Below are 24429 nucleotides of genomic sequence, written 5' to 3' on the forward strand. Positions count from 1 at the left end.
GGCCCTCCGGGTATTTAAATATTGGGCAGCTTGGAGCGGTCACAGCAGAGAAGAAGTCCTCCCCTGCAATATTTCATGCACAATCGCTTGGCGTTCTCCTGCAACGTGGGGAGCGTTGGCTCAGTTGCCTCTGGATGCCCCTGTAGCAGGGGGCTGCTCTTCTGAGACCAGAGGCGCTCAGAACAGGGTCTTCCTGGGCCTCTCCTTTTGCTTACAACGCTTAAAATAACTTCTGGAGCAGAAACGGGGATTTAGATGACTTTGCCGTCCGGTGAATGCTGCGGCCACCCCTTGTTGTCCTCCCGGGCTCGGTGGACGGTAGGTAAATGGTTCACGCAAGCTGGAAGAGCAGCGGAGGAGACGGGGCAGACGGGAGGACGCGGGGCTGCACCCCCGCGGCAGCCCGGGCTCCGCTGCCGCCTCGCGGGCCGGGGCAGCGCCCTTCCCGACCAGGTGCCCGGGCAGCGGGGTCTCGCTTTCCGCGCCCTCCATTCGCCTGGCTTTCCTCTTCCGAAAGGTGCCCGAAATGGGACCGAAAGGCCGGCTCCGGGCAGGGGAACTTCTCCGAGAGGAGGAGGAGGAGGAGGGCGCGGGCTCCGGCCGGGCCCCGGGGCGCGCAGGGCCCGCGTTGCTGCGCGGCGCTAGCGCTGAGGGGAGCGAGGCGCCCTGAGGCGACGCACCCTCATGGCGGGCAGGGCCCGGCCGCAGGCCTGGCCCGCGGCGGTGCGGGGACCCGCGGTCCCGCACGGGAGGGGTAGCTGGGAGAAAGGGCTTTCGGCCGCGGTCAGCCGCGCTGCCGCCCCCACCTCCTCCGCGGGGCCGAGCGGGGGGACGCGCCCCTGGCCCACGGGGCGGCCGCCGCCTCAGGCGGTGCGGAGGGAGTGGCGGGCGGCTCCTCTGGCCTCGCCGCCCCCGCCCGCCAGCGCAGCACCGGCTCCTGCGCGGCCGCCCCACCGGCAGCAGGCGGCCGAGAGCCGCGCGGAGGCGGGCGCGGGGGAGGCGCTGCCGCCGCCGGGCGCTCTCCGTCCGCCTCGCACCGACGTCGGCGCGAAGCCCCGCCGGCGCCCGGGGGGAGCGGGGGTGGGCGCGTCGCGGGCGAGGCGGGCGAGAGGAGGCAGATGCTTCCCGAGGCGCGGCCCCGCCGGAGGGGCTCGGCCCTGGCCAGTGCCTGTCCGTGCGCCGGCTGAAGTCCTCGGCCCGCCCGCCCCCTCCGGGACGCGGGGACCCACCGGGCGGGTGTCGGGGAGCGGGACGGCGCCATGCGCCCCTCCAAGGAGTGAAGGGCCGTCCGCGCTGCGCAGGTGCGGGCGCCGAACAGCCGCCGAGGTGGCCCGAGGTGACGGGAGGCCGGGAGAGGTGCCGCGCCAGCGCCGGGAGCGCTGACACCGTAAGTCCCAGCAACTTCGCCGCCGCCGGCCCCTCCGCCCGGGCGGGCGAGCCGCGGGTGTCCGGCGAGCGGCGAGCCGAGGGGGCTCCCCGGAGGGCAGGTCCAGGCTGGCATTGCGGCCAAAAACGGGAAGCGGCTGTAGGAGCTCTGACCCGTGGCAGCGGCGTCTGCGGTGCCGTCCCGGGGCGCGGGGCCGCGGGCGCCGCTGCCCGGCGCTGGCGGTGAGGACGCGGGAGTGACCGCGGAGGCTGCGCGGGGGCTCCGGGGAAGGGTGAATCTCGGAGTTTCCCCTGCGGCTTTTGCGCTGGTGGCTGCCGATACGGTGAGTGTTATGGAGAACAGCCGTCCTCCATCCTGGAAGCACAGGGCGTTTAAATAACACCTGAGTCACTAGTCCGTGCTCCTCATTCATGTCAGATAGTACTTCCGTCTTATTTTTCATCTGCAGGATCGCTATCTGTACTTTCTTTGTCATTTGACACGGCAAATGTAAAAACAACATTAGTAGATTTCAGAATATTGCCATTGATGAGGGTAGATTGATGTATGAGACTGTTTACTGGATGTGTCCAAGTACAATACAAACACCTGCCAATTTTATCTTTAGATTGCTGTATTGATTTCATTCATGCAGGCTTTTTGACAAGGTTAATGTAGTTGACAATTTGTAAAGAAAAGAGAAAAAAATCTGTTTTATTTTAGTTACAGAATGTAAATTGTAACCAAAACGATGAACAAAAAAAATCATTCATAAAAAGAGTGAATAGAAAGATGTGTATCCCAAGACCTCTTGAAGTCAGTATTGTCAACAGATGCCCTCCTGCCATGCTTTTATGTACACTGGCTACCACTTGAACTTCTTAAGGGTAATACAGCATGTCATATTCTTCCCAGGACTGTGCACTTTTCCTGTTACAGTAAAGTAGTCTTGCTAAAAGAGAGTTTAAAATGAATCAGTCAAGCCATCGCATTAAATGCTTTTGTCTTTTTGTAGGCACTGAATGAAATAAAGCTCTTGCTTCTGCTTCTTTTCCCCTACAGTGTTCATAGAGTGGTACTCGGGTGGGGAACGCTCGTTCGGTGGATGGAAGGGTCCCTACACTGCTTTAGGTCTGGATGTGTCAGGGCTGACCAGGGTAACATTCCTCTGTTATTAACAGCTCAAACTGCAGGTGGTGTCGAGCTCAAGAGGGAATTTAATTCACCACTGGGAATCCTAAGCATAATTGTCAAGGAGGTAAATTAAATACAGGAGAGCTAATGTTTCCTTTTAATTTCTTCAGACATCTGACAACCTTTACCAGTAGGTAACCTTTGCTAAATTACCTGTCTGGTGCTGACTATAGCTGTCATATGCTGGCTGACATTAAATTGTTCTGAATTAACTAAAACATTGTGTTTCACTACCTACTGGCATGTAGTAAAGTGTGCAAACTTTATAAATCTTGAGTAGATGTTGGCCCTGTTAAGATCAATGGCAAAATCCCAGTCTGTGCCAGCCAACTTTGGTTAGAAATCCAAGTAGCAATGTTTAAATTCGGCTAGGGATTTCACTTCTGACAACTCTCCATAGCACTGCTTTAGAATCATGGGTAAGAAAGAGCCACAACAGGTTTTAATACGTTTAAAAAACTCTCTATATAATAAACTCTATTGTGCTTTCAAGAGGGGTAGGCAGTTCAGATTTGTCTTATACTCCGATTTTTATGGTCAGTTTCATCAGAATGGATTATAAACAAGTTAGATTGCTGTTTGCATATGTACCATATTATAACGGAGGTATTCGGACGGTATGGGGGGGAATATGGGCACTAATGGGCACTTGCAAGTCCTGTTATATAATAATATTGGCATGACCAACATAACTGCCAATAACTTCCACCGATTTTACATAAATGAAAAAAGAAGAAAAAAGAGCACATCATGACTTAGAGTTGCTGAAAATCGTGCTATAGAAAAAAGACTGTTCTATATTTATTTTTAAAATTACACCTGCAAATACAGTTTTTAGGAAAATAAGCCATTAAATAATTGAGCTACACTTGACTGAAGTTGTGCCAGCAAGTACCGTTAAATTTGGTTCTGAAAATGCCCATGGGTTCTGCATATTAGTAAGCTAGTAAGCTCAGTTTTATTTCTGATAATTGATGTTTGTGTCCTACCTGTTGCCATTGAAGTCAATATTGAAACTCGTATTAATGCTAGCACAGATCATACCTGGGCCTTTCAGGGGCGATTCTGTTATGTGCTGAGCACTTTGAACTGCTGTTTGTGTTAGAGTAGCATCCGGTCAGGTCCCTGCCTAGAACTACAAGCACGGAGTAAAATTCACCCTCTTGAGAAATTTGCAATGTAAATAGTTAAGAGGGACTTAGACATCTTGCCAAAGGCCATGTAGGAGGCCAACAGATGATCTAGGTCTGACACATGAGTACTCCATACTTAACAAGGGTACGCCGAGCACCTTTTAACAGGATTGAATGTTAATTGATTCTTTGATAAAGGTACCCAGAAATGAATGACCAGTACCTCTGATCTTGGTTTTTTTGGTATTAACCTAAATGTTTTCTAGCATGTCAAAGAACAGCACATAATTACATGGTTTTTGTTCTGCACTGTTTTTTGGTCTTACACCCACTTTCCATTTGACATTGCTTTTAGTCACTCCCCTACTTAGGAAGGAGTGGGTCTGGCTGCTGGAAGCCTCTGGTACATGAGGGCAATGCAAGTGCCAGAGGCAAGACGTGCCCCGTGGCCCAGTCCTGAGAAGCAAAGCGCTGGTCTCTGGATGGCTGCCGTGCCTGTGCGACCGAGCCACTTCAGGTACCTGAAATGACGGCTGCAGGATGAGCCCCAGGATCCCTGCGTGGTACTGCCTTGCAGAAGGTGGTGGTGGTTTGTGTGAGGACTTGCCTCAATAAAGATGCTGTAACGAGTGGCTCTGATGCAGAGAAAGCCTAGATGTACATTTTCTGAAAGGTGATTCTCGTTCTTCTGAAGCAGGAAAAGCCACTGTGAAAGATCACATGGCTAAATAGCACTGTTAATTTTAAAAAATAATTTTGCTTGAAGGTGAATAACACATATACACTAGATATTTTGTGCTAAAGCTTTTTGTTATTTTTGTCACAGTTCTGCTTCCATGCACAGCTTTTGATGGTGGGATTTGGTAAGATGGTAAGAATGGAGAATCTCATGGGATGGCATCTATTTTAAAGTAAGCTTCTGGACCTTGGCTTTTTTGTCATTTACTTCATTTACACTTAACGAAAGACCTGGCACAGATTTGGCAAAATCGGCTGTTCACACCACACTTTTAGTAGTGTTTTTGGAAACAAGTATGCATTTCAGTTTCACGTGTCACATTTCATGTGACATTGTCTAGCAAATAATGTCCTGCTTGGTCATATCCAGCAGTGTATGTAAGAACAATATCACTCTTTGTCTGTGGCTTTTGATGAATATTTTTAATTATTACCAAGAGATAGATGAATAATACATCTGACAAATTTTGCAATATTTTTGAATCTATGGTTTCACTATATTTTATTTATGGTAGCTCTAGCGGTATGTACTTTCAAGGAGTAGAAAGATACAACATAAGCTTGTTGTGGCTTTGACTTGTTAACTTTAGTTTGTGATGTCATCATTAGCATGGGCTAAACCTCAGGTTAGAAAATTGCTGTTATTCAAAAGCAGGTGTTTGAAATGTTGTGTCCTCTTCTTGGATGTGCTACAAAGTGCTGAACTACCCCTCCACAATTAGAAAAGCAGATTTTTATTCTGTTGTTTTGTTCTAGAAATTGGGCGCTTCTGCAGGCGATGCCAAGTGAGTTCACAGACGTATTTGGAGGTTGCTTGAGTGAAGATGAATTGCGCCTTGTCTTCAGAGTTGTCTTCTCATAACTAAGCTGACAATTAAAAATACCTCTTTTAAATAACGCAAAATGCTTCTGAATGATGTTGCTATTACAAAGACGTCAAGGCTCCCACGGTTAATATTGTGCTGAGACATACCTGTAAAAGAAAAAGAAACTAAACTTCTATTTTACTTTTTTATTAGTAACTGCAGTGAGACTCCACATTTGGCACTGTGTCCCTTCAAAGGTCAACTGAATTTTCTGCATGTGTTTTTTTAATGGTGAAATATTTATCAGTTTTCAGTGCTTGCATAACAAAAATTGCTGTAATCTATGGCACTGTTTGGAGCTTGATGCAAGAGTGAGAAAGGTAATCAAAGACTGAATAAATTCATAGGGTGAATTCGCCACTTCTGTTTCGCTCAGGTAGCACTGAGGCGTGCTCTGACACGAGAGAGCTCATGTGACTGTGGCATTCCAGCTGTGATGTATGCAGATGGGTGACTCCGTTTAGTTTAGTTTTGATTTCCCTCCAGCTGATGCCAGTAATGAGTGTCAACTGCTTAGAAAAATCACAGGTAGCTCTGCAGTGTATTTCGTTGATATTGTTTGCATCTGCATCTTCCCTGCACATTCTGTGTGCCAGAGCAGTTATCTGTAGCAAATCAAACTGTCTTGATTTAAATGATCTGTGAAGACGTAACATGACTCCCACAAGTGATTTTCCCTTTTAAATTTACCCCTGTTATGATGCAGTGCCAAACTGGTGATGCTCCACACTGCCTTCAGTGCAGAGCCTGTTTGTGTCTCACTTGCTGTTTCCCAAGCTACATTCTTTTGTGCAGAGCTATCACCATGGGATTTGCTCCAGCTTGCTTTCTTGATGTTTGTCTCCTTTCCTGTAGTCTTAGTTACCTGTAGCTGTGCAGCTGCTTCATCACGAGGCCCTTCTCTTACATTGCACTCCCTTTTCATCATTGAAACATGATGGTGTAATTTGCTGTATGTCAGCTAACAAGCAGATGATAGGCATCTTTGGATGGACAAGTATGATTCCTCACAGAAGAGGAATGAATACTATCTCATAAAGTTATGGCTCTTTATATGTTATGGGCTGTCATCTGTCATCCATTGGAGTACAATGAACAACAAAAGATACCTGTTGATCTTTAGACTGTCATGAAAGTCCCTCTCCAAACTATACTAGCAGCCTGAAACACCCTGTGGGTGTGAGCATTTCATACTCTTAAACAGGCTGTATGCAATCTCCTCCAGCCTTAAATATTGAGGGACAGGAGAGAGAGGATGCTTACACCTTTGATTGCTTAGAGAAACTTCTGAATTTTTTCTTTGCTTTGGTAGAGAAAAGTATCTAAGACTGATGAGTTTCCTCATGCAATTAGAAGTTGGATCTCTCCTGATAAGAACTCCTTCTGTTCTCACCAGTCAGTCCAGCTCCTGTTGGCATCCTCATTTTCTTCTGTCTCCAAATACCTACTCTCCAGACAATACAGAAGGTGAAAGGGTAGGTTCGCTGCTGTTACCCTCAGCTGTGCTGTTGCTGCTGGGGTGGAAGCGCTATGAAGACTGAAGGATAGGGGATGCAGAAATTACATCAAATAACGAAAAGTTTAGAGAAGGAAGTGTTTTACAGAAAAGGCAGAACTCAAAAGAAAGAGATGCTTTGAATGATATGTACACCTGTGCATTTAGTGGTAGAGATGACCTTCTGGAAAGTTACATTACAAAACGCCTTATTAACTAATAGACAGCACTGTCGTCCATTTACATATATTGTAGCAGGGAAAATTTCATTTACGGTCCAGTATTTAATTTTGCATATGCAATGTATTGATAAGACAGATCATGGGTACTGGTTTAGTCGCTTATACAGGTGTTTGAGTGGATTATTGAATTTTAACGTTTTATATTGCAACTCTTCCAGGAACTCTATTTCTAACAAAGGAAAATGGCAAACAGGATTAGTGTGAAGCTGTTTCAAAGGGTAGTTTAGTCTGACCAATTTAGAGACTCTCCGGTAAGTCTTTGGCTTCGCTTCATGTTGTTTAAGAACATCCACTGAGAAACTGAAAGAGTAACCCATAGACAGCTGATCATGTGCTCCTGACCATGCAGAGTTGTAGTGCTTGGAGTTTAGCAAATCCTTTAAGCCCTGGTCTTAAGAAAGACTCAGTGACGGGGAACAAATTGGGTGCAAGGAGACTTCCTTTAATTTTCTGAGGGCCACTTCACCTACCACAGGCTGCTCAAGGGCTTGGCTCCATCTAAGCCCTTGAGCTGTTTGCGTTACAACACAATATTTTCCTCTGTGTTCAAATGTTGCCAAGTACATTTGGGGTTGAAGCAGGATCAAGTAATAAATAATAATCATTGTTACCATGTGTTCTCACAGATAAAACAGACCCAGTATTTTCTACTCTGCTGTTTTTTATAATATTTTTCATTTTTATTGTCTCATGGTATTTGATAGTATATGCTTGCTAAAGACTGGAGTAATTTCAGCACTGAAAAGAAAACATGTATGTTTGGATTTATAAGTGTTTAAATACCTGCTGACTTTATTGGCAATCAGATCTGCAGTGTTTTGAAGGAAATGTGCTCATCCCATGAAATTCCTAATGAAATCAGAGGTCATCACTGGAAAAACCTGTAGGTAGTCACCATATAACTCTATCACTTCTTCTCTTTCACCTACGTCCAGAATAATTCACGTCTGAGATCTACATGCAAACTAAAAATTCAAGCCCACTCCAGCATTTTTGTCATTTCTGTAGCTGAGTTGTTTGCGCAGTGATAGAAATGACACAAATCTTTGTATTTAAACTAGTCCATGGTGAAAAATGTAGCAGCCTCCCTTTTAAGAAGAGGAAAAAGAAGTGGGGCTTAATGGATTAGAGAGCACGTGAAATCAGTATGGTTAAGCCAGAAGGAGGTATGCATGCACTGTCTACCGAAGGGTTCTGTGGAACCTTGACTATTAACTGAAGGTTTCTTCATGCCCTCACAAAATATTGGGACAGTATTTTATTAGTATCAAAGCCTATAATTTCTCTACTTATGTAAATAACATGCAACATGTGGTCAGTATATTATTTATTATAATGTGGGTCATCAAATACATTACAGCCATACCACATACCACATACCACATCAAAGAGTATGTTTGATAAGAGATTTCTTGAAGTGATGAGTTGTGGTTTTCAACTCATATGTAATTCCACATGGAGAAATCACATGGTTATAACGTTTAAAGGTAGTTAGTTATGCTAATTACTTCAAATTCTACTTCAGTGTAGAATTTTATAAAATGTCTTTCAGGACTAATTTTCCTGTTGAAAATGTTCAATTTTTTCAATGAAAAAGGAAACATATTAATGAATTGCAGGAATTTTTAAATGAAATCTAGATTTTTACTATCATTATAAAAATAATTTTGCTGGTGATCAGAATTTCAATTATGTATAAAAGTATTTTATTTATAGTAAAATACTATTGTAATTCAAACAAATGCACCATCATGTAATAAACGTCTTGTATTCTGCAATGGGCACGGTTTGGATGGACAAGGATGCAAGAGTCTGGAGGAGATATTGGGAGAGAGTACAGCCCTAAGTGCATACTTAGAGAAAAAGTTAACTGTCTCAGTCTTCAATCTGTTGAATTTATTTGGAAAATCTTAGCCAGATAATTTTAATTGTCTCTGAAAATCTCCTGTAGTGCAGGATATGTTGTTTTGCTTATAGCTGCAAGTTCTGGTCACTCTTTCTCTCTGAGAAGTTATTGTGCTACCATGTGGTGGAAAATGGACTTGGCAGTAGATGGTCTCTGGGTCAGGACTGAACCTTCTATCATTTGTGTAAGAACACACCTGTGTGCGTACAGCCCTGACCTTCCTAGAGCTTTGGTCTGCAATCACAGTTTTGAGGTAGTGTAAGCCAGTTTATGCTGCCTAAGTGAGAGCAGATAGTACAAGACTAAAGCACAAAGGAGGAGCAGGAAGAGGTATAAATAGCATGGAGTGTGGGCAAGTGGGAATGGTTTCAGGCACGGCAGAAGGATACTGAAACTGGAATTAGGAGTTAGTACTGAGGGCCAGTGGAGTTAGAGTCAGGAAGCATTTGAGAAGGAGAAGATTCTTTGACAAGTTAGATGCTGAGGGACAAACTGGTATCTGAAGACCACTGATATTCCCAGGAAGAGGCATTTAGGTGCTTGTAAGGGTGGGAGCTGGCAGAGCACCAGTGCAATAGGAGGAAGATACGTTGTAAGAGACAGAATTCCCTCCTCTCTCTTCCTCACTAAATATCCCGGAGTCACGAAGCCAGCAAAGCAAGATAGTTAAGGGGAGAAACCGAAGGCCAGGGAAGGAGATTGGCACTGCAGTGGCAGAAAGCTTGGAAGGAGCTAGGTCTGACTGGGAATTGTGAATGGTAGTTGAAAGAACGGAGAGTGGAAATGGGTGGGAAGAAGCAGCTGATGTCTGGGAGGAGGCAGGAGTGGAACAGAGGAGAGTTCATAATGGAGGAGCTCAAGGGAGGGAGGCAATACTCTTGACAATGTGCCAGTGATACATGAGCTTCCAGAGTCAAACCAGTCTTCTGCTGTCAGCAGATACTGTGAAGATTTCTGATGATGTTTTATTTTCCTTCAGGACTTAAACATACAGGATATCAGTCTGCCACTGCTCTGATCAATTCAGCCCTGCTGATGTAGACTTTTGCAGTGGACTTTAAAGGCTATAGTCCCTTTCATGAGCAGTTTCCACCATGCATGGTTAAAACACTGGTATTTGTTTTTCATGGGTTCATTTTGCTGAGCTTCAGAGAGTGTCATGTAGATACAGACAGAATCTGGAGAAAATTTTATGTTCTTCATACAGAGAAAGGCAAGAAGTGTACACCTCCAGAACTTCCAGAAGGCTTCATTTAATGCACAAGTTTAGTTGATGGAATCAGTTTTTTGATGGACTGCAGGCAAAGAAGGAGGATTCTGTGTTTCTCATATTCTTTTGTACAGACAGAACATTTATAGATGTCTATAAGGGAAAACTTCTGAAGCTACCAGAAGAAATGTGGATGGACAGTTGGAGAGATTTGAAGTATATGGTTTCAGAGAGAGGAGTTCTCTGTTCAGGGAAGAAATCTTAGGAAACTTGAGGGACCTACTGAGTCCTTTGGTGTGAGTGAATCAGTAAGCTGTAACTGATCATAAAGACTGGTTTTGTAGAGGAGAGTGTCGTTCTAGAAACTTGTAATAGGATGAGGTAAAAAAGAAATAAAAGTATATATGTTAATGGAGGACACTTGTACATCCTACAATTCCACTAGAATAGCTAAAGCATATGAGATACAGAGCAGATGAGAGGATACCTCAGTAACGGTGATGACATGCAGATGGTAAAATGTGGGAGGTCAGCGGTCACTCGTAGGCACAGTCCCAGAGAGAAGCATCAACCAAGAGAAGCATGATGCAGAGGCCCAAACCCAGCAAATTGCCAGTGAGTATGGAAGTATCATGCAATGACAAATGAAAAGCAGGTGTTTGAGAAGACGTATGTTAACTACTGCAAAGCAGACTGAGGAGATCAAAGCTTTCAATGTGTGCAGCTGAAGAATGTCTCTGGGGAAAGCAGCCAGCAGCAGTGTTGCTGTTAAAAAAAAGGATATTTATAGCGGTGAGACATGGAACTTTTAACGAAGAAGAAATCGCCATAAAAATTAACATCAGTATTGGGGTACAATTTTTGGGACTGACTACAGGAAAAATTGAACCTGTGGCACAAAACAAGGCTAGTAAGAGAACATTTATTCTATGTAGATAAAAGTCCAACGATACGAGTAAGTGTCCAGATATCTCTATAATAGGCACTCCTTCAGAATTAATTTTGCATGTAAAGTTTAGCTATTCATTAAATTTGATAAATATGTTAAAAGCAGTGAAAACTGGAAAAGGATGTAGCCTGGCAGGCCTGTGTAATACTAAGTTTCTGTTTCTGAAGACAGAAGATGTTAACTGCTTTTGCAAAATCTAGCTATAAGGCAGTACCAGAAGCGCATAGTGCACTTTGATAACTATTATTTCCACTTTGAGCCCCTTGGCAATAAAGACATTAATTAGAAAAGTGAAGAAGCCGTGGGAAAGGGTACACTTGATGATGGCAGTAGAGGAGAAAAATGGCAGGGTATTCCATGTATGCATAGACATTAAAGATCTCTAAGGCAATGAATCAGGAACAAATCAACGCAAGAACAATCATACAGGATGCAGGAGCAAAACCACCCACTCATGCTAAATGACATGACTTCCAAGCCCTCTGTAACAAGCATATTCATTATGTTAGATGCACAATTTGGTACTGGAAAGTCAGATAGGACAAGGAGGGCAGCTAATTAATGCTTTCCAACACTTTATCTAGAAGGCAGTGTTTCAAAAATGCTTGATGATAAATCATCTGCACAAGATACGTCAAACACGAAAGATCTTGAAATAGCAGAAAATCTCACCCTTGTACCAGAGTGAATACCACTAAAAACTGATAGTGTTAATCACATGATACTGGGGACATTTCTAAATCACAAGCAGATCCAAATCATTAGCGAGCAGATGAATGAGAACAGTTGAGTACTGGAACAGATTGCACAGGGAGGCTGTGGAATTTCCATACTTGGAGAAATTCAGAACTAGCCTGGATATGACCCTGAATAACCAGATTTAGCTTTGAAGTTAGCCCTGCTTTGAGCAGGGGGTTACTAGGTTGTCTCCAGAGGTCCATTCCAGCCTAGTTTTTTCTATGACATGGGGAGTTACTGTGGTCTGGAAAGGAGGAATCCAAGCATATCCGAAAATGGGAGAAAGGAAAAAGGGATGAAAGCAGTAATTGCCCCAAAGGAACTGAAGGAACTACCATGCAAGTTGATATATGTACAATAAATGAAATCCACTAAATACCAGTGGTAAAGTATTGAATCACTTTTCATTCAGGGGCATCCTTAGAAACCCAGTGAAGAAAACCAATGGAAAAAAAAAAGTGTGTGGACAAGTGATTAAAAATAGAAGTGCCTATCGCTGAGAAGGCTAAGTAAAGGTTACCCAAGCAGCTTCTAACTTTGGATTTAGTTACCTTTATAATCTGGAGAGTCTTTAATCAGCTGACTTTATTACACGAATTTAGTTTTATTAATGTAATTCCAAGAGACTCGATTTGAGATGAGGGCCCCAGTGATTTACAAACACAGGAAAATACCATTTGTTTTTGTTTAAAAGATCTTTTAACATCATTGAACACAGAGTTTTTGTTAAAAATGTAATCCATTAGTAAAATCAAAAATTGAAAATGAAAACAGTGCAAAAATTTAAGAGCCTTAGGCAGCAAATCAAGATTTCAGAAAGCTAAAGCTGATATACTTAGGATACTATTGACAGCTAATATTAAACTGGTCTTAATGCCACTGAAAAATTAAAACTCATCAATCTTATAGAAGGTGGCAGTACGACAGCCAGCCTGTTAGCTTTCACATTTAATGCTAGTCCATGAAGAACTCTCATTTTCTCTCTGGATCAGTAGTACTAGCCTGATACAAGAGGTACACCTCTGTTGTTCATCATCTGCTTCCTTTTAAGTTGTTGTTGTTTTTTTGTCGATTGCATACACTGCAAGGGAAATGAAGTAGTGCTACGCAGGAGTTAGCAACTGTAACTGGAAGCACTGCCATCCTGTCAGTGAGACTGGAGCGTGTCGGTAGCAAGTTTTTCTGTGACAGCAACTAATACAAGATGTGATCTGCTATTCAAAGTAGTTTGAATATGGGATACCGTAAAATAGTAAAGATACTTAACTGGTTTACCATACTTAAGACATCTCTAGCACTTTCATACCTGTTGTAATGTGTGCATAACATAAAGAGAGGAATATCATACTGGTGAAATCCTGTTCGGTACACTGACTTCCTCAAATTCTGCTGAATCCCAGAGCAATACAATTAAGTATGAGAGAACAGTTAGTAGTAAAAAAAAGAGAGGGATAGGCTTTTGGAGAGGGAGGAAACCACTTCAGGTATTCACACATTTGTTTGAGAGAGAGATCTAGTGGAAAACTGTCTTTCCTCTTTCTCCTTCTTGTTTAACTTGTACAGTGTTATTCCTGAGCAATTTCCTCCTTCTCAATTCTGGTTGACATTCCAGCAAGGTGTTATCTGGAATCCCTGGGTATGGTCAAAGCATGAGGGTGGAAAGGGTGAGAAGGTAGCTTTGGTGTTCTAAAAAGTTGCTGATTTAGATTTTTCATATAAATTTATTAAAGCAGCATTTCCCAAACTATTTTCCATAGTATCCTTATCCTAAGTGAACTTAACTCTTTAGGCAAACATCGCAAATAAGAAGCACCATGACACAGATGGGGGAATGTAGTACTTCTCACAGTCCTGTACAAGCTAACTTGTGCCGTGTGACTTTTGCCAAGAGGAGGAAAAAGAAAATCTGCCTGCCGTGTGTATGTAGGTAGAATGATGGTTTTCTGTAGCCAGGAGATACACTCTTAAAGCATGGTCTGTGTGCATGATGCAAATTTCTGTCACTCTGAAACGAGGTCCCTATCCCATTTGCTTACAGATCTTGTCTTGCCGTCTTCCTTAGAGCCAGTCTGGTTGGCTAATGATTAAAAAACCCTCTCTTTTGCATTTTTCTTCCCATAATTTCTGCCACTCTTGGGCAAAACTCTCTTTTTCAGAGTTTGGGAAACAGTGTATAATGGGCATTTCCATAAGCAAGTCATAACAACTTCAATCACTAGCCTGAATTCATACATTTGAATCAGTGGTTATGCAGACGGGAATCAGAGCATCTGTCCTTTTATGCCTGGAAGTAGAATGGTAAAATACAATAAAAATGCATGACACAAAATTAATCTCCTCGGTGTCTAATGAGGAGACTGGGCTGATTGCAGGTGCTCCGAGCACTGAGGCTGTATGTGGTGGCCTCAGAAACTGTAATCCAGGGAAACTAGATGCCAACAACCCTTTCAGCTTTTTTTGGCCAGCAAACACGTGGGACAGGTGCAGCTCTGAGCCATGCCGGCTCGCTCCGGTGCCGGCGGGGGCCAGAACTGGTGTTGCCGAGCCTATGTAGGGCCGAACACAAAAGGCTGCATCCTCGCCTTCTGCTGCCTCGGTGCCACCCTCAGACACGCGCACATTTTCCCACTCTCAAGCCTGGCACGAAGGTGACTGCTTGTCCCTTGACTGTGCAGGCATGCTGTGAAATTTTCGTAATGTGATTGTTTCTTTTGAAAGTCACGGACATGAAAGCTCCGTGAGCATGGATTTAAAGAGTAGGCTTGACTCGATGACACCATGTGCTGGTTGAGCACAAATTATTGTGCTGTGGTGGTACAAGTGGGATGGTAAAAACCAGCAGAGTTCCCGTGGAGTGGGCAGTAGAACAATGGGTGTAGGCTCATCCTGATGTGAGCGAGAGGAAGAAACTATATTGATGGATAAAAAGCATGTCTGTGCTGTTACCACATCAGTTTCTGCACTAAATACTTCTTCCATATACAAAAACCAGGATACCCTTAGTAGTCATAGTGATACTCGTTTGAAAACTACGTAAATCAACCCTGTGACACACTGTACCTCATACATTAAAGCCTTAATTTTTCTTTGAAAACAGTTGATTTATATGAAGTCCTCTTTGTACTGTCAATGTAGTGAAGAGTGACCATAGTGAAAATGAGTATAGGACCTAATGCATAGAATTAAGGTCCCTTCGCATTTATCTCTTAGTGAAAAAGACTCTAGAGATGGTAGGTATAAATGTAAACCATGTTTATTTCAAAGTCTTTTAACTCTGCTGCAATATTGTAATTGGTCCCAATGGTAAAAGGGAATGTGGCCCTCTGTTTTGTTAGTCCTCTGACTAAAGGACTGCGCGAGATCTACACACTTCTCTGAAGGTTTCTGTTTAGTCTTGGAGACTTTTTCTAATTCTAATAGTACTAATTCTGAAGTTTTTTTCTGGTGTTTTGCACTCCACAGTTGCAAGGGATATTAGATATAACAAAAGTAGTTCCCTATGTGCCTGGCAGTTTCCAGCTAAAAGCAATACTTTAAATAAAAAGGAAAACCAATAGTTAAAGAAGAATGTAGTGGCAGAACAATTAAGTAACAGGGCTGAGATAATCTCAGGATTATAAAATGAGGAAATATAAACTCAGAGCCGAAACCTTATTTTCAGCCTCTTTCCTTGGCCGCTGCCAGGCTGAGGCGCTTTCAAAGAGGGGCACGCGCTGTGGCTTGGGCTCAGCCATGCTACCCCCGAGCTCCTCCCCATCCCTCTTACCACTGATTACCACCCTGTAGGTGCCAGACAAGGGCTCCCCTGCCTCCATGGGGACCACCTTGCTGGTCAACGCCAGTGCCCAGTTGGCCATCCTGGGGCAGCACAGCGGCCACTCGTCCTCCTTCCCCAACAAGAGGTACCTCACTGGGGCACAGGAGGTCTTCAGCAGCACCAGGGCTGACCCCACAAGGTAGTCCCAGTGCTGCAAGGCCCAGGTCAAGGCTAAAACTTCCCTCTCGTATTTGGTGAACTGCTGCTCAGCTGGTGTCAGTTTGTACACTTCGTTGGGTAAAGAACTGGCTGGATGGCCAAGCCTAGAGAGTTGTGGTGAACAGAGTTAAATGCGGTTGGTGGCCAGTCACAAGTGGTGTTCCCCAGGGCTCGGTTCTGGGGCCTGTCTTGTTCAATATCTTTATTGATGATCTGGATGAGGGGATCGAGTGCTCCCTCAGTAAGTTTGCAGATGACACCAAGTTGGGTGGGAGTGTTGATCTGCTGGAGGGTAGGAGGGCTCTGCAGAGGGATCTGGACAGGCTGGATCGATGGGCAGAGGTCAACTGTATGACGTTTAATAAGGCCAAGTGCCGGGTCCTGCACTTTGGCCACAACAGCCCCATGCAACGCTACAGGCTTGGGGAAGAGTGGCTGGAGAGCTGCCTGGCAGAAAAGGACCTGGGGGTGCTGGTTGACAGCCGCTGAATATGAGCTGGCAGTATGCCCAGGTGGCCAAGAAGGCCAACAGCATCCTGGCCTGTATCAGCAATTGTGTGGCCAGCAGGAGCAGGGAAGTGATCGTGCCCCTGTACTCGGCACTGGTGAGGCCGCTGCTTGAATCCTGTGTTCAGTTTTGGGCCCCTCACTACAAGAAGGATGCTGAGGTGCTGGAGCATGAACAGAGAAGGGCAACAAAGCTGGTGAGGGGTCTGGAGGAGTGGCTGAGGGAACTGAGGCTGTTCAGTCTGGAGAAGAGGAGGCTGAGGGGAGACTTTATTGCTCTCTACAACTACCTGAAAGCGGGTTGTGGCGAGGTGGGTGTTGGTCTCTTCTCCCAAGTAACTAGAGACAGAACAAGCGGAAATGGCCTCAAGTAGTGCCAGGGGAGGTTTAGACTAGATATTAGGAAAAATTCTTCACTGAGAGAATGGTCAAGCATTGGAACAGCTGCCCAGGGAGGTGGTGGAGTCACCATCACTGGAAGTGTTCAAAAAACCTGTAGACATGGCACTTCGGGACATAGTTTAGTGGGCATGGTGGTGTTGGGTTAACAGTTGGACTCGATGATCTTAAAGCTCTATTCCAACCTTAATGATTCTGTGATTCTGTGATTTTTAACTTTTCTTTTTGACGACGTAGCAAGGAGACCCTGAAGCACCATCTGATTTTCCCCCAAGGCATGCTATTAAGTCCATCATGTTTGCTTGTGGTGTGCACGTATATTGCATCTTTTAATTGTTTTCAGTGGGAAGCCTGGACAGTGCCTATTAGCCTAAGGGAGGAGTATGGAAAAAAATGGTGAACAGATTGTTAAGATGCAACCTTCTCAGCAGGAATATAGGTACCAGAAAGGGAAGAGTTAAGAGGAAAATACAAAGAATAAATGCTCATGAAACATGGCTATTGCTGCTGCTACTACTACAAGAGAAAAAAGGATGCATGAGAAAGCTGACAGAAAAGAAAGAAAACCACAGACTTTTGGGAAACCCTGAGGTTAAGGAACACAGAGAGCTATTAATTCCGCCCCCTTCCCCCAGTTTTAAGGAGCTTTTCTGCGACGCAGGCTTTTTCAGTTTTCTCAGACCTACTTACTTACCTCTCCAGGTCTTTTACCGGAGGCCGAGGACATGCCCAGTAGGTGGCATCCTTTTAACATAGTGCTAATATCTCCGTATTTTTTTTCTTAAAAGCATTTTTCTGCAGAATTTAAATTGGTTATCACATAATCGGCACATGCAGAAGTTACATTGTTGTGAGGACTTGAAGTAAGAACTCTCAAATTTGGAATCATTGAGGTTCAAAAAAATCTGCATTTGGGATTCTAAACGGATGAGAGGGAGAATGTGTTTTATCTCATTGGTTCAGAGTGAGGGAGTTTATAACAAGCTACAGCTTCACAGCACCTACTGAAAACGCTTCTGTCATTTCTAACTTAAGGACTCTGGTCTAACTTAAGGACTCAGTTTTGGAATGTGATGATTAGGACATCATGTTTACACTTGAGCAATTGACAGTAGAGATTGTGACATCTTACTGTCTGCATTTAATTTCTCTCTGTTGCATCTTGTTCATTTTTGAAATGTGTTCATTTTTTTCTTCCTAAGAAATAATCCTGACCGTAGCTGGGGAAGTGGGTGTTACTACAAACCCATCTCTGCTTATGTGTTTGCACATAATTCTACATATGAATGATGTAATTGGATGTAGTTTGAATAGGCACATACTTCAAGCTGTTAGTATTTGGCACTGGGCATCAGTATCGGGTACTAGCTGTCTATTCAGTTAAACCAGTACCCTGTCTGAAACCACATAGATTATTCACAGACTGCAGGTGGAAAACAAATACACTTAAAGTGTTTGGGAATGTGTAGTGGATCAGGATGCTGAGCAGCCAGGGATGTCTCTGCTCTGCGTGAGAAAGAGAGATGTCCGTTTCCGGACATCTGTTCTTCACATTGAACAGCCACCTCTTGGTCTGCCTGCAGGTTCACCTTCCTTGGATGAGAAAAGTGGCAGAACTCTGCTCCAGTTCATCGTGGCTGGAAACAGCCCAAAAAATCACAGCCACTGTCTAGTAATACAGGATCCAAAATAAACATACTTGGTAGCTGAGCAAGTCTCACTAGTTCTGAAGCCCTCTTTGCACAGAATAGGATTGACAGATCTGCATCAAATGGAGATGCAGACTGATTTTTTTGAAGCATTTTTCTGCGATTGACTGCTCTGAAGTTTGTGAGTTACTGTGGGGATAAAGATGCCATACTGTCCTTTGCTTATCTGCAATGGATCACATCATATTTCCAAGTCCTAGTACTGTAACAAGGCAATAGCCAGTTAAGTTGCATCACTCTGAGAAGTAAAGTTTAAAAAAATGAGGTTGAGATACTGACCTATTTTCATTCCTTCTGTTATTTAAGTGAAAATTTATTCTGAATGTATATTTCATCCCAAATTGTGTCAAGGATGTTGTTTTAAGGGGTATACAGCTCGTTTAATATTCTCTATACATGCTTGCTCAGTGTTGCGCTTCTCACATATAGACCCATCAAAGAGTCCATTTCTATAACTTCTTCCCTCCTTGTCTACTCTGCCTGAGACAATCTGTCTTTACAAAGAGACAAAACTCCCCCCAAAATAAAAGAAGGTGGTGGATTATTGCTGGTAAATATTTAAAGTGAAAGAATACTTCCAGGGCTAGGAAAATCCCTTTTACAACAAGAGTATGGGGAAACTTTTCCCAGTGGAGGTGTCAAAAAGCAGTACCACATTAAATGAATATGTCTGAGGATTACAAGGATAATCTTCTACCCAGGTGTGAACTGCACAGTCATCTTCCCGAGTCTGCAGACAGACCATCTCAGTTTATCTGCTGCCAAACATCACTTTCCCAGGTTGTACCAGGCTGAAATTCGTATCATGGCTTCACATCCACCCTTCAGAGTATGAGCGGCAGTATATGAATCATGCTGCTCTTTGGAAAAAGCTCAGAGGAGCTGTATTACTAGTGTCAGAGGAAAGACCCCAATAAACAAAGTCTCCGGCTGGGATAGACTGATAAAGTCTTCTAAAATAAGCAGGATGCTGGAGGAAAGCAAAAGGGTAAAATTCCTTCTCCTTTTGAGCTTACAGCAGGGGTGGAGTTTCAATATTTGAGGCAGACACTGGAGAGAGAGATAATAATGGAAGGAGCACCCCGGGGCAGTGCTCTCTTCGATGTCGCGGGGTACGCCGTCACCGCAGACAGGCGTATTTGTCTCAGCACTTGCTCAGTGATGCTCCAGAGCTGCTTTAATGACTCATCTTTGCTGTTGATGTTAAAGCAGTAGGTGTCTGGTAACAAGGACTGCCTGTAGTCGTAACTGAAGCTCTGTGGCAATTGCTTAAGAAATGGGCAGCCTAGTCAGTGCATCTGTCACAGGCCAGCGTGCGAGCACGGAGAGCGTGCTGATGCGGGAACCCCCAGGGAGCTTTCAAGTCTTCGTGTGCCGGAGCACGCTTTTAGCTTTAGCTGAGGTGTGCAGAACCGCACACTGCCAGGGAGGTACCTGAGGAGGGCCCTGTAGGGAAGTTTCTCTTCTTTCCAATAAAAGATGCCCTTTATTGCTGTGGTAATAAGTGGTCTGTAGGACTGACACCCCACATATTTAGGCAAACCGAGGTCCATGTTGAAGAAAGGAACAGCTTTTGAAGCACCTCAATGTGTTATTAAATATGTCAAATTCTACAGGAAACCTTTATCCCTATGTATTATTACAGTCTCTTTAAATTATACTATCGCCAGTCTCCGAGTAGTTGGAGACCACTCTTCAGGGCTTTTCAAACGCCAAACCAAAACACTGCTGCTGTTGCAGAAGATTTGCCAGCTCAGCCATGAGAAAGATGTAGTCAATGTTGATAGAAACAGCTCTAGTTAGGATGACAGGCAGTAGTTAATAGCGACCAATTCAGTAATACTACAAGTTTATTTGGAGTGCTTCTTTCCTGCCAGATGTTTCAGAAAATGTGACAAAGTTTAATTATATAGTTACAGAGTTAATTAAGAAATTATAGTAGGCACTGAGTGAAATTAGGAACTGTAATCAGGAAGGAAAAGGTTTTCATAGATCAACTTTGAAACAGAAGTGTGAGTAAAGCCAAGAGACAAGAGAGGAGGAAGACGGTAGGATGAACGAAGTAGGATTTTGGCACAGCATCGGCCAGTATGAATAAAGACATGGCAGAGATCTAGTTACTAGATACTAGCAAACGAGTTTAAAAGAAAGCCTAATATTAAAAGAGAAAATACACTAGAGGTCCAGAAGGTAGCCTGGAGCAAATACATGGAAAGTTTGAAGCAGAAGAAATAATTTTTAAAAGGATCCAGAAAAGAATTATAAGTTGATGAAGTTAAGGGACAATGGGGTGAATAGGTACAGGTCTTTAAGACATGTCATGGCAAAAAGTGTCTCTAGACAGATAAATTCTGGAGAGTGAGTCTTGAAAGAGGTTGCAATAAATAGCTGCACTGGATAAACTAACAGAAGAACAGAACTGTGTATGCAGTAGGGACTTATGGCTACAATCCAGTATTTTCTTCCTCAATTAACATTTTTTTCCTTTTATCCTTTACACTTGATGGTACTATTTCTTTAGAAACACATCTGTATTTGGTGATCCCATCAATACGTTTGTGGTTGGATTGGTGTTTGGTTACACAGCAGCTTACTGGCTTTGTTTCTATTTTGTGTGTTTGTAAATGTTCCCCAGATTTGTCTTGTGCTTTATATCCCTTAAAATACAAACTTTGTAAAAGAAAGCAAACTTCATGAGTGTAGTAGTATTTGCTTTATAACAAATGTTTGATCCTGGATTTTGCTTTTGAACATAGTAATGTTAAAGCACCTTTCAGTTGCTTTATCTTCTTACAGAAAATGGTGTGGTCTTGACTTAGAAAGGAGAGCTATTGATGGTACAGTTGCAAAGCAATGCATGGTTTAAAGAGGCAAATGTTTTCTTGAGCTAGTGCACATTTTTTTTCATAATATGGAGCGGTCTGGGTATTTAATAATTATTACTGGCTAGACTAAATTAGGTATGTCATGATCTTTGTTTTAGGCATGCTTTATATGGTTCCTGCTTACATATCTAACTTCGTATTTCGGCACACCCTGAGGAGCTAATTGTCCTTCAGCTGGATCACCACTGAGACCAACACAGCATAGCAGATCAGGCAAGTCCTTAATAACTCCCTACCATACCCAGAGTGGATAATTCTGAGAAGAAATGATTGATTTCATTATTGATTTATGGATCAGGAATTATACAAGGTCTAAGTTAATAAAATAGCTGAGTTCTGGTTCAGAACACATCCTCCCATACTTCGTGCCGTGTTTATCTATCAGTTACATTTTTTGCAACTATCTCTGCCTACCAGATTGGCAACACATGTGCAAAACCCACTTAAAACTATTTTACCACAAACAGACAGAGGTAATGAGCTCATTTCTATGCAAATCTTTCAATATTGTTATTGTTGCCTGCCTACCAACTGATTTGTAAAAATATTTGTCCATATTTAAAAGCTTCTCATTTATCAAGAAAGATTGAAAAAATAATAGCAGAAAACAGCACAGGAGGTAATTGGTTCACAGATAAGCTTGGTTTTCTGTGGGATAATTGATCTGACCTTAATTCAGAAGAAAAATTGATTAAATCAGTGCTAGTAGGTAGCACATGTAAGGGAGAGAAGTATCAACTGTAAGACCAATAATTATGTCTTGTGTGTTGCAGTATTTCATCAATGCAAATCCTTTAATCCTTCTGAAGGTGATCCTGCTCACATTTGATAATGCAATGCAAAATATCTTTGCCTTGAATATGATCATCTGCCTGAAAAAAATAAACTAACAAAACCAACTCTAAATCTGTTCCTATTTGAAGTTTGCAGGAGCTTTCATTGTTTCTCAGGCTAAAGGTTTGCATCAGAAATTTTTTTTTGAAAATTAGAGTGGGAGTCAAGCTGTAGATGCTCAGAAGGGAAGGCTTTGAACACGCAGATGAATTTCAAATGCATTAAGTGATATGTATATGCTCTTCCGGTTTTCCTTTGGACACTCTGGTGCCCCATGTTTCTTCAGCCTTTCTCCTTTTTACAAGCAGAATTGCCTCTGCCATTCAAGTTATGTCTCGGGTCAAGTGTGAGAAGGTCAAGTGCTGAGCTGATTTGACACCTGATCTGTTAGATGGTGATTTCATCTGATTTCAAGGGTTTATTGGCTTCAGGATTGTTGAAATCACTATGGAAAATCATCAAAGAATGCAGGAGTGTAGTGGGTGGTTCCTTAGATGGTAGCCTTTTTCCAGAATCAATACTGAATCAGTACTGCAGGGATCTTCGATGGCTAAACACAGACAGCATTAAAAAATGAGGTTCTTATCATTAGTCAGTGGTAATTAAAGACACTACTTAGTTTTTCTGTTTGTTTATTTCTTTCTGAGATTATTGGCGGTAACTATGCTGTCTCAAACTGATTCCCAGCCAGAGAACACACAAAAAACCCCTTGCAAAATGTTTCATTTCTCCCCTGGCGTCCTCTGATCCAGTCAATAGAAGGCAGGAAATTTTTGAGACTTTCTCAGAAAAGACTTTATGAAAAATTATAGAATCCATCTCTTGTAATTGCATTGTACCCCTAGATATTCTTTCTCCATGCAGTTTCAATAAAATGCAAATTGCAGTCTTTCTCTGCGGTCCTAGGTCCTGGCCCAGTGAAATATTTCATATATTTGAGTGCTCCCAGTTGAAGCGTAAGCAAAAATTTTTTCCAAGAATGGTCCTTAAATTGTGATGTGGTACTGCTGTGAAATGTTAAAAGGCTACCCTGATGCATCTCAAAAACAGTAGGTAGAAATTAAGGTGATTTGGTACTTAAAGGTGTAATTGGTAAAGCACATTATAATTCTTTGAAATTAAGTGCTGTACAGACTGGTATTACAACTCATACAAACAACCAAGGAAGAAACTTCCTCTATGTAACTGCCATAGAGCTTGCTGTACTTTGTCATATGTGTTCATAATACAGTGCTAGTTTCAATTCAACAGAATTAGAATATCAATTGCCTGTTTTTATTAGAGCACATTAAAGTGTTTAACCAAAGTGAAACTGATTGCATTGAATTGCAAATTTCAAATGGGGAAAAGCGGTTGAAAATAGAATTAGGATCACTAGAGACAAGTTAATGTGCTCTTCAGCTTTACTGTGCAATAATACAAGCTTGAAATATGACTGCATTTTTTTCTGAAATTGGGTTATATTGTTAGCTTTGTGAATTCAGCTTTATATAGTCTTTAGGTTGTTTCCTGAAATTTCTCAGGAAATTCTCTGTCACCAGAATTAGCCCATGCATGTCTGCCACAGGGCAGAAGCAGTTCATAATGCAAATCCTCCCATAGTCTCTGGTTTTGGTTTAGGTGCATGGGAGCTAAATCACACAAAGTTCACCGATGAACTTTACTATGTTGCTAGGATAAAAATAAACAAGTATAAGGAGACAGCACATTTTGTTTTAATCTAATGTACTGCTCACAGGTCTGCAAAACGCAGCACTTTTTGCCCTTACCAGTAAAGAGCTGCAGCTCAGTGCTTTGCACTCTCATGATATTGAAGGTCCTCCAGCCAACTGAGGGAACCCAGTCTGCTTGTATGACAGAAAGACAAATCTCACTGAAGGTAGTGTTGGGCCGTTGCAGATTTTTCTCCAGGGTATGGAAGGGAGTGTTGGCTGGCACTGACCTTTATTAGAAGGAAATGAATCATTTCAAAGTAGTAATCAACCAGAATGAGCTTTCTGTTGTGCTCATTTGTAGCAGCCAGCAAGTAGTTTTAAACTTAACACTGGTAATAAAAATGAATGGTCGAAAAACATGGATAGTAAATGTCAATGTTTTTAGGGCTTGGAGCTGAAGAACTTGCCACTTTCAAACTATGACTAATGTGAGAAGTTTTTTGAATGTTTGAAATAAATATTAGAAACACCAAAGAAACAGAAACAATCCTTCCTACCCAACTGTTTTTTGATGCTTTGCTTTTTGAACTTCTCAGCTTTGGCATCGGGAGTCATCTACAAACACAT

At 42.9% G+C, this 24429-nt stretch overlaps 1 protein-coding gene across 1 annotated transcript in view; it reads left to right on the forward strand.

The window, feature by feature from the left end:
• Window positions 1-275: 275 nt before the first annotated feature.
• The window catches only part of CALCR (calcitonin receptor), a gene marked incomplete at its 5' end in the record, with an annotated part of 180255 nt that continues 156101 nt past the window's right edge, over window positions 276-24429 (forward strand). The window contains 2 exon segments of the mRNA XM_082014714.1: window positions 276-294; window positions 297-318. Of these exon segments, the coding sequence (XP_081870840.1) occupies window positions 276-294; window positions 297-318 (41 nt within the window).

Source organism: Phaethon aethereus (genome assembly GCF_964289735.1).
Source record: "Phaethon aethereus genome assembly, chromosome: 2".
In the NCBI taxonomy this organism is placed as follows: Eukaryota; Metazoa; Chordata; class Aves; order Phaethontiformes; family Phaethontidae; genus Phaethon; species Phaethon aethereus.